Below are 11,061 nucleotides of genomic sequence, written 5' to 3'. Positions count from 1 at the left end.
TAGGGACACGAAGTGATCACCAAATATTCATGGGAAATGAACACAGAGAAGACAACTTCATCTGTTACATTTTGTAAGCATTCTGCAAGGGACTAGAGACATAAAAGAGAGTCATAGCCAGACTATGTCTTGCAGAAACTTATGACTTAATAATGGAAACATGTATGGAAACCAATAATGTTCTTGGAGGGAGAAAAATATAATTGTTTTCCTGGACATAATAAAGCTTGTCCAGGAGACTGAGTATTTCTATTGTTTTATGAGGTTGGTGAGGAAGGATTTTTACCAGATGGGTTTTTAAAGAATGGATTTTGAAGGATGAATAAAAGCCTTCTGTGAGACAGAGGATATTGTGGGTAGAGGGAAATTAAAAAATACCTGTAGATGTAGCTCATTTGACTGAATTTCAAGGACTGAGAAATAAAAACAGCCCTGGGCAAAAGGACAGACTACAGGAAGTTAAAGTCAATAACTTCACCTGAGTCTCTGATAAGGAGCAATAACCTTTGGATCCAGTGATAACACAGGTTGTATTTAAATTGATCTTTCTATCAGACAAGTTCAAAGATCCAAGTGGACACATGTTTGCCAACTGCTGAGGTGGAGAATGCACCCGACTCATGGAACTGTGGGTGGGGCACAGTGGTGTTTCCATTGGCTGCAAGTCCAGCCCAACCCTTTTCCCAGTACTTAAGCACTGCAGGCTGGGTGGGGAAGGGAACTCATCAGGCTCAGACCTGCAAGGTGCAGCACACAGCTGAGAATAAAGCACAAAAGAGAGACTTGATTAAAGAAAGCGGCAATGGACCTGATCCCAAACTTTTCCACGGAAACCTGGATACTCCTGGTTACCAGCATGGTGCTCCTCTACCTGTGAGTAAACTGCCCAGGCTCCTCTTCTCAGTGATCAAGACTTGGGGATGTGAATTGGATAATTCTTTCCTCTACCTGTTTGGAAAATCCAAAGAGAAAATGAAGAGGATGTTGCTTCGGTGTGCGGGATGCTAAGATCTACTGTGTTGCTATTGGTCTTATGCAAATCCCTCCAATGGGATACATAGGCATTCCTCTTCTACTAAACTCTACTTTCTGTGGACAGGAGGATAGAGTGACCTCAGTTTGACTTGGGGTATCCTCTGATTGAGTATCGGGTTTTCCCCAGATTAGCCAACCAGAGCTCAGCAGAAGCAGATTACAAATAGCTGGTCACTGTGATGGGAGGAGCTTCTGCAAGGTCTCAGGATTGTGGGGATGGGAGGAGCTTCTGTGTCATCTTCACCTGTGTCCTCTGACGCAGGAGATGTATAGTGTTGCCCTGTGTGCACATGGCTAGTTTCTGCTCCCTTGTCCCACCTCTAAGACCATTTATGCAATGCCCCTAGTATACACCAGGCTCTGTGGTAGGCTCAGACTGCCTCTTTTTTTTTGTTACTCATCCTTAAGTATCCCAAACTCGGTTCTTCTTTATAATGTGAAGAATTATTTGCTTTTAAGTGGTGAATCTTTAGGGCAAAGGAGACCCGACTTTGATTCTTTTCCTTCCTCGTTTCCCTTCAAGTTCATAGCATCTGTATAAGGAGTTACTCCTCCCCAGCTATGAGATCTACTGGCATCCTCAAAAGGCAGACACTCTGAAATAATTTTGATTTTAAATATTTTCCCTCTAAGTTCCACTGGGAGTATCAGTCAAAACAACTATCTCTGTACTTCCTTTCCAATTGGGATGCCTTCATAATGGTACAAGTGAAGAAAGAAGTTATCCTGAGTCCCAGGATAACAAACATGTGACCTAGACCACTGTAGACAGCTCATTCTAGTGTGTGTGTGTGTGTGTGTGTGTGTGTGTGTGTGTAGACACACCTATGAGTCCATGGATAGTAGATGCTCCCTCCTCACCAAACACATCACACCTGATTTCTATCACCAATTAATATTAATAAAGGATAAACACTCATGGTAATATGGAAACAAACATTTTGAGCATGGTTTTATTCTTGAAGAAAAATATTTAAGATATTGAGGTAGCATCTTTCCTATTTGATCATGTTTTACAATTATTTGAAAGATTTAATTTCATTCTATTTGATCCTAAAACTTCAGTGAGATATGCCAGCAGCCTTCTTTCAGAAGGCTAAAATGGGGCTGTTGCTCTCAGTATTTGTGACAATAAATTGTGTAAAATGACTTCATCTGTTTCTAAGTGTCAGGAATGTAAGCCTAAGGCATAAGCAAATACATGGGACAGACTGTACGTATGGTTTGAAATAAACTTAGCGAGCAGGTTTTTTCAGTTCAACAGTATTTGCTGTGCTTGTCCATCAGGTCATGTGAGTTTTTCAGTGTAGGTGGATAAGGAAGAGAATGGGACAGTGATGACATGAACTCTTTTCAGATATGAGTTAGGATAGTAGTTTTCAACCTGTGGATCGTGACCCCTTTAGGGGATCAAGCAACCCTTTCCTAGGGGGTCACATATCAGATACCCTACATATCAGGTATTTATATTAAGAGTCGTAACGGTATCAAAATTGCAGTTACAATGTAGTAAATAGTTTTATGGTTGGGGGTCACCACAGTATGAAGAACTATATTAAAGGATCACAACATTAGGAAGGTTGAAAACCACTGAGTTAGGAGAAAGTAAGAAAATACTCCTCTCCTCTCAAGGACAAAGTCTCAGATACACTTTTGGGTTGCAGCCCCCCACTGAAGATCAGCCGGGCAGACCCATTGGTGTTACAGTTTCCTAAATGACACGAGCAAATGAAACTATGCAGAAGTATTCTTCCCTGAATCTCACATTAACAGTGATGTTTGGGGACATTTGTAAATAATTCACTGTAGGACTTAGAGCCAAAACAATTCATCTACTTTTTGAGTTAACCTTTGTGGGCCTGGGGGGTCTCTTGGATAAATGTGGAGGTAAAAATGAAGATCAAAAATAATTGCTGCTGTTGAATTTTTTGTTATTTGTTGCTTCCATGTTATCCCCCACTCCAGCTTGAATGTTACAGTTCCTGTGTGTGTAACTGGTAAGCCTGCACAATATACAGTGACAATCCCTAAGAACTTGATTTCCCACCTTACAGATACGGAACCTATACACATGGAACTTTTAAGAATTTGGGGATTTCTGGACCCAAACCACTGCCTTTCGTGGGAAATATTCTTGCATACCGAAATGTAAGTGTTGACTGAGTGCTCTACTTGGATTGTTGTGGTTGCCAAAACTAGCTTAGTTCCTTTCATTAGAAAGGCCAGATCTTGGGTGAAAGTTCTCAGATTTTATTATTATTGTCTTTGGAGGACCTGGTTTGGTGCAGCTGATCAGCTCAGACCTCATGTTGGGGACTTGTTCAGATTTATGAGCCTCAAAAAAAATTTGCTTTTTTTCCAGTACATATTCTAGCAAGGGACAGTAATGCCTCTGGAACCCCTTTTTAAGTTCATACATGTTTGTTTGTTTGTTTGTTTGTTTGTTTGTTTATTTGTTTGTTCGTTCGTTCATTCGTTTATTTAGAGTGTGTGTGTGTGTGTGTGTGTGTGTGTGTGTGTGTGTGTGTGTGTGTACATGAAGGTCAGATAATCACTATGAGAGTTGATTCTCCTCTTGCACCTTGTGGGTGCTGAGATCAAACTCAAGTCAACAAGCGTGGGTGGCAGGTGCCTTCACCTGCTGAGCCATCTCACTGGCCACTTTTGTTTCCACAGCTGAAAACATCACAATTGAAACTTGGCAGAAGTTTTGCTTCATTTTGTTTTTCAGTTTTGAAAGTGTTCTAGTTTCCTTTTTGTGGCTGGGATTAACCATTCTGAACAAAGGAGGTGGCAAGATGGTTCAGAACATTTGCTCTTACAGGGAACCTGAGTTTGGTTCCCAGCACCCACATGGCACCTAACTCCAGTTCCAGGGGATCTGATACGTTCTTGCCTGCTAGGACACACAGGGCACATATATACATTCAGGCAAAGCACCCACACACATAAGATACAAATAAATCTTTAAAACAAAGTGTTGTGAACACTGCAAATTAGAGAAGGAAAGGTTTTCTTTCATCTTACTGCTTGGGATTCATCATTGACAGATATCAGACCAGGAACCTGAGTCAGAAACCGGAGGAACGCTGCTTCCTTAATCTCTTAGGCTCTTGTTAGGTATCTTTCTTATACCCAGAACTACCTGCCCAGGGAATGGGAACGGTGAGCAGGGTCTCTTACATCAATTAACCATCAAGATAAGCCCCCATAGACAATGGCTCCACAGGCCAATCTGATCTTGGAAATCTCTCAGTGGAGACTCCTTTCTCATATTATTGGCTCTGTCAAGCTGATAATTAAAACAAACTAGGACAGGAAGTAAAAAGTCAAAGAAAATGATTAAATTGCAGTGTTACCTGTAGTTATGACATCTCTCTGCCTTTCTGTGTTCAGTAGGGACCCTGAGAAACAAGGTCTCTGTCATTCCTCCCTTGCTTGTTTTCTCAATCAACAACATTCCTGAGACTCACCCACTCTCTAGATTGAAAGAGGCCCGGAGTTTGTTCCAGTTCCTAATTCCTCTGGTGTTCTAGGGAGAGCTTAGGAGGTAAACAAAAAGGACTCTAAATATGGAGATAAACAATGATGCCTGTTCCTGGGAATCTCCCTCGATTTCTCTTAGCTTCTGTTTCCTCTTACACATAAAAAAGGAATGACTTAGAGTCCTTACGCACTTAGGGATGACATGTGGGGAAGCAAACACACTTTAAAGAGACATGGCATTCACTATTATTCACAGACAAAGTAAGCAGCCATGCACATACAATGTGTGTGGGGGGGGAGTCTGAACAATTTCAAGTTCTCCCATTTCAAATATCTCCTATATTCTCTCTCCCTCTCACTCATACACCTAGGAACAAGAGCATTCCTTTTACTGCCAGTGATGGATAGTTAACCTGACTTAGTAAGATTCAAATCATTTATATATAGATAATCCCAATTAGAGATAAGGGCAGTCTACTTAAAATAGTAGTCAGAAGCAGCAAGATGGCTCACCTGGTAAATGTGTCTGCCACCAATCCTGACCACCTGAGTTTGGGCCTTAGAACCCACATGGTGGAAGGAGAGAACTGACTACCAGAAGTAGTCCTCTGTTCTACACACACACACACACACACACACACACACACACACACACACACACACAATTAAATGTAAAAATAATAATAATGCATTTTCATTTTCTTTCTCTTCCCAGGGATTTTGGGAGTTTGACAGAGAATGCCATAAAAAATACGGGAAAATATGGGGGTAAGTGTTCTGGAAACTTCCATTCCTTTACTTGAAATCATCACATACCTCAGTGCCTGGAAGACAGACATAGCCCATAGCCTCTTGAGTTGAAGTTATGATTGTATGTATTTTAGAGGCTTTTAATACACAGGTCCCATATGTCTTCAGGTACCATGGTTCACAGACTGAATTAGTCTGATAAAAATTGCATTTTTTACTTTTCTCTCAGACTTAAAGGTCCAGGGATGGCTCACTTGATTTTCTGCCCAGTGTCTGGCTATTCAATTCGATATCTTTTATACACCATGCAGACTTAACAAATTTTCCCATTTATTTTTAATTGTCATCTCTTTGTAGAACTATTTTGTGTATAATGAGCTACATTATACTTCATTTCATGAGACTCATGTGATATGTGGTCAGAATTCCTGACTTGAACTAGGAGCTCATATAGTTGCATATTGCACAATTTGGATTATGGATCTTGTAACATCTGTATCAGCATCTGGGTTCTGGGCATGCCAGGAACAGAATAGTTGAATCCTTTCAACTATTAATTGAATCCTTTCTGCTTTGCCAATGCAGGTTTTATGAGGGCCGACAGCCTGTGTTGGCTATCATGGATCCAGACATAATCAAAACAGTGCTGGTGAAGGAATGTTATTCTACTTTCACAAACCGTCGGGTAGGCATCAATTTTTTAAATTATTTAAGCATCTATTCATGTATCCACACATTTGTTAAGTTTTTGGGTGTCTCTCTCTCTGTCTCTGTCTCTGTCTCTGTCTGTCTGTCTCTGTGTGTGTGTGTGTGTGTGTGTGTGTGTGTGTGTGTGTGTGTGTGTGTGTGCGCGCGGCATGTGAGGGGTGTGTATAGTATTGTGTAGTAGATGTGCAGTATATGCACTCATGTGTGTTGATGTCCCTACCCAAAACACACAAGGAAGCCAGAGAAGGCTATGAGATGACCTGCTCTGTCACTCTCTCATCCCCTACTGGGCTTGGAGGTGATCTGGCAGCCCAAAGCCCCTGACATTCTCCTGTCTCTGTCCCTCACACAGCTGAAGTTACAGGCATGTGTGGCAATGCTCAGCTTTTGAAGTTGGTGCTTGGGATTTGAACTCACCAAGCAAGTGCTCTTCCCCACTGAGTCATCTCCCCAGTACTGTGTTTATGCATTAGGTTCTTTACTGTGAAGTGATTCTAACTTCATAGGGAACTGAGTAAAAATGTACATGAAGGTTCCATCTATGTTTCCTCCATTTGCTTCCATGGTAATACCTGTAGTAACTGTAAACTTAGTATGTTTCTGTGACAGGAAATTGATAGAATCCATACATATTATTCAATTATCATCTATTTTATGTGCCATTAGTGTGTGTGTGAGTGTGTGTGTGTATGTGTGTAATGTCATACAAAATTAACACATGTGTGACTATCTATAACAGCCAACAGTCAAGACAGAACTGTTCCTTCAATGTTGATAAGGCTCCCACTTACTAAGCTGATAAAGTGGCTGTGTGCCACTTGACTTTTCTTATTAATGGGAATCTATGCTTATTTTCTTCATTATTAGCATAAATTTATTATGCAAAATAATAAGTTTTCTTATGACATTTCTTACTGTATATAATCTACTTTATAAACATCTTTCTGGGGCTGGAGAGATGGCTCAGCAGTTAAGAACACTGACTGCTCTTCCAGAGGTCCTGAGTTCAATTCCCAACACCCACATGGCAGCTAACAACTGTCTGTAACTCCAAGATCTGACACCCTCACACAGACATACATACAGGCAAAACACTATTGTATATAAAAGAATAGTAAATAAATTTAAAAAAAAATATTTCCATTACCATCTTATATCTCCCTCTCCCTCTGGTCTTCTTCCCAAATATATTCTATTCCATGGCATTTAAACAGTCTAATACAGATATTGCATATGAGAAGAAGCATGTGATACTTGTATTTCTAAATCTGGCTTGTTTCTCTTAACATGATGATCTCCAGTTCTGTCTAATTTCCTTCAAATAACATAATTTTGTTCTTCTTTATGACTTAAACAAACTCCATTGTGTGTGTGTGTGTGTGTGTGTGTGTATGTGTGTGTGTCACATTTTCTTTATCCATTCACCTATTGATGGGCACCTGTGATAACTAATCTTGATTGTCAACTTGACATATGCCAGAAAAGGGAACTTCAGTTGAAGAACTTTCTCTGTCTAATAGGCCTATGAGCATGTCTATGAGGCATTTTCCTGATTGTTAACTGATTTAGGAGGGTGAAGCCCACTATGAGTGGTACCATCCCTAGGCTGAATAACCTTGACTATATAAGAGAGGTAGTTGAACATGAGCCTTGGAGCAATTCAGTGAGCAGCATGCCTCTTTTGGTTTCTGCTTCAAGCTCTTGACTTAAGTTCCTAACTTGGCTTCCCTCAGTGATGGATTACAACCTGTAGACTAAAATAAACCTTTTCCTCTACAAGTTGTTTCTGGTCATGGCATTTGTCACAACAGAAAGCAAACTAGAACAGTACCTAAGCTGATTCTACACCATGGCTATTATGAATAGAAAAACCAAAAACCATGAGTACACTGGTATCTCTGTGGTACACTGAATTCAATTTCTTTACTTTTATACCCAACAGTAGTGTAATGAATTGTGTGGTAGTTTAATATTTAGGCTTATGACATTTCTCTACACTGGTTTCTATGGTGGCTGCACAGATTAGCATTCCAACAAGTAAGATACAATAGTTTATTTTCAGTGTATCTTCACTAATGTTTGTTTAATGGGAATCTTTCTGTAAGAGGGGGAAAATCTTATTTGAAGGATGCAAATACATCTACTTTTCCTTTTGTGGATTATGCTTTTGTAACATGTCTGAAAATTCATCCCATAAACCTCCTTGTTGGTTGCTTGTTATTCTTTACTAAACTTTACAGTTTTAAGTTTTAATCTAAGTTTGTGATCTATTTTGTGTTATGTTTCTAGTTTTTCTGACATAATTGAATCACTTTTGCACCTGTGGGGAAAAAGTACCTGGGGTCTTGGAAGATGGATCAATGTATAAAAGCACTTAGAACACAGCATGTGTTCTGCTCCTCATAACCCATGTAAAAGATGGACACAGTAGCACACACACCTGTACTCCCAGCACACACCTATGAGGACATGGAAGTAGAGACAGAACTTGTGAAAACTTGCATACCAGCTGCCCTGGCCTAAGCACTGGGAAACAGCAGACCCTGTCTCAAACAAGGTGGAAAGGTGAAGATCAACATCCAAAGATTCTCCTCTGGTCTCTACACACTTCATGGTACACACACACACACACATGCACTCATTCATAAGAAAGTACACACACTCACATAAACACACACAAATCAGTAGGGAAAGCATTCTGGTGTGGAAAAACATTCTGGTGTGGAATCATGTTATATCAGTTTAGACTACAAAGACTACAAATTTACAAAGAGTAAATTCATTAGTCCAATGATTTAATGATTGTATTGAGGACCAAGAAAGAATGAAAATCATTTGGGGCTATGTCTGTGGATGGACTACTCATTCACTGTTATGTACCACAGTCCTGTGTCTGTCCCTCCCAGAACATCACACACTCTTGATTATTGTAACTGCACTATGACTCCACATGAGGTACAACAATTGGTTCCTCTTTTTTTTTTTTCAGAATCCTTTATACCTACCCTTCTTTCATTGTCTTTTCATGCAAATTCAGAATAAGTTTTATTGATGTCTACACATGAAAATTCCACTTACTTACACTATCAGAATTGGATTAAATCTTTTGATAAATATGGAGAAAATCACTGTTCTTAGCACTTTGAGTTGTACGTGTATTGCCTACATGCATGTGTCCATGTGTGCACATGCAGACATAAGTATAGGACATTGGGTGTCCAGTTTTATCATCCTGCCTTATTCTTGAGATAGGGTCTCCCACTGAACCAGAAGCTCATTGCTTCATCTTGGCTTGATTACCACTGAACTCTTTCGATCCAACTATCTCTGTTCTCAGCACTGTATTTATTGCACCTGTAGCCATGCCCAACTTTTTCTAGTGTGAGTGCTGGGGATTCAAACTTGGGTCCTCATCTTGAGTGTCAGTGGCCAACATCAGAGGAGCAGCAGGTGGCAATTGAAGTTCAAGGTGTCAGCCCACCAGGAGGCAACTGCCCGATGGGTGAAACTTGGATAGACAAGGCCCGAAGGCCACAGACTCCAGAATGTCTTTTGTTTCTGCTGTGCCTTTACATGATTTCCACTGCCATCTTTCTCTGGTATCTGGTATGGTGTGAATGGGTGTGGGGAGATCCCCACTGCCTAAAATGTAATATGTTTATCTCATAGAAACATCCCATTCTACTGGGCAGTTTTACTTGTGGATTATTGTGAAGATGATTCCTTCCTAAGCTGTACTGTCTAATTGATGATAATAATAATAATGTTAGTTTCAATAAATAAAAATATATACAAGGAAATGTTACACTTCTAGGGCCTATGAGTTTCACCTAAAGAGCTGCATAAATTGCAGCTCAAGTTAATGATTAAGATAAGCAATTGAGTCCTAGGAGCCAGATTGGCTTGAATTCCTTTAGTCTTAATGCTGAAAAACACAGATTTCAGTGTGCATCATTTCCTAAAACAAAGCCTTATAATAACTTCAGGTTGGATTAGATGTTTTAATAGTAGCTTTAAGGTGAAAAACCCAAGAATACAATCTAAAATTTTATAAAGGGTGAGGTACTCTGTAAAGTCAGAGAACAAATACAAAGCAGCCCAATTATTACTAGCTCACTCACTTTTCTTGCTAGAATTGGTTGATAACCAAAGATGATGATTAATTCCTTCTACCCATTTTCCCTCAATCTCTTGATATAAAAAAAAAAAAAAAAAAAAAAAAAAAAAAAAAACTATTAGCCGGGCGGTGGTGGTGCACGCCTTTAGTCCCAGCACTCGAGAGGCAGAGCCAGGCGGATCTCTGTGAGTTCGAGGCCAGCCTGGGCTACCAAGTGAGTCCCAGGAAAGGCACAAAGCTACACAGAGAAACCCTGTCTCGAAAAACCAAAAAAAAAAAAAAAAAAAAAAAAACTATTGATGTGTGGGTATAAAGATTTAAAGTAGCGTTGACTGATTCTTTTTCACAAATAAAAGTTTAGATTTGTGATTCCTTTAAGATTTCTTATAAGATTACCTTTCAAGGTAAGTAATAAAGTAATTGGCCCTTTCTTTATAACTGCAAAGTACAGCTTGCCAATAAAAAAACTAAAAGAGAAGAATATCTTGCTTACCTACACAGTTAACCTACAGAAAGTTGCTTGGGTATGAATGTACATGGGTTCTTGAAATAATTTGTTTTCCTCCTGTAATACATAAGATGTTTAATCATGTAAGGGATATGGAAAGCATGCTGTTATTTACTTGCATTCATTCACTTGAAAAATAGAATGTAACCACATTGTAATTTTTATATTGCCTGAAAGATTTTGCTGGGATATATAAACTGTAAGGGAAAGATAGAGTTAGAGAGAGTTAAAATGGGCTACAAGGAAAACATCAAGAATGAAAAAGTCAGAAGGAAAGCATCAAAAAAGAGAGAATTAGGAGGAGAACTTCAAGAGAGTAAGAAGGAGAAGGAAAAGATCAAGAGTAACAGAAGCGACATCTCTGGATAGAGATAAGAAAAAGAGAATGTAGAACACAGAAAGAAGAATAGAGAATAAGGGAGGAAACCATCAAGAGAGAGAGTGAGTGTCTTTCCCC

The 11,061-nt window shown here is 39.6% G+C and overlaps 1 protein-coding gene across 2 annotated transcripts in view; it reads left to right on the top strand.

The window, feature by feature from the left end:
- The first annotated feature begins 705 nt into the window (after positions 1 to 705).
- Positions 706 to 11,061, top strand: part of LOC114685030 (cytochrome P450 3A9-like) — a 28,930-nt gene continuing 18,574 nt past the window's right edge. For both annotated transcript variants that reach the window (XR_005089826.1, XM_028859634.2), the window contains exons 1-4: positions 706 to 873; positions 3,090 to 3,183; positions 5,237 to 5,289; positions 5,857 to 5,956. Coding sequence is in view for 1 of the 2 variants with exons in the window: in XM_028859634.2 (XP_028715467.1) it covers positions 803 to 873; positions 3,090 to 3,183; positions 5,237 to 5,289; positions 5,857 to 5,956 (318 nt within the window). In the remaining variant the exon portion in view is untranslated. The remainder of the gene's footprint in view (positions 874 to 3,089; positions 3,184 to 5,236; positions 5,290 to 5,856; positions 5,957 to 11,061) is intronic.

This window comes from Peromyscus leucopus, chromosome 23, assembly GCF_004664715.2.
Source record: "Peromyscus leucopus breed LL Stock chromosome 23, UCI_PerLeu_2.1, whole genome shotgun sequence".
In the NCBI taxonomy this organism is placed as follows: Eukaryota; Metazoa; Chordata; class Mammalia; order Rodentia; family Cricetidae; genus Peromyscus; species Peromyscus leucopus.
This window is presented reverse-complemented; position numbering and strand designations above follow the sequence as displayed.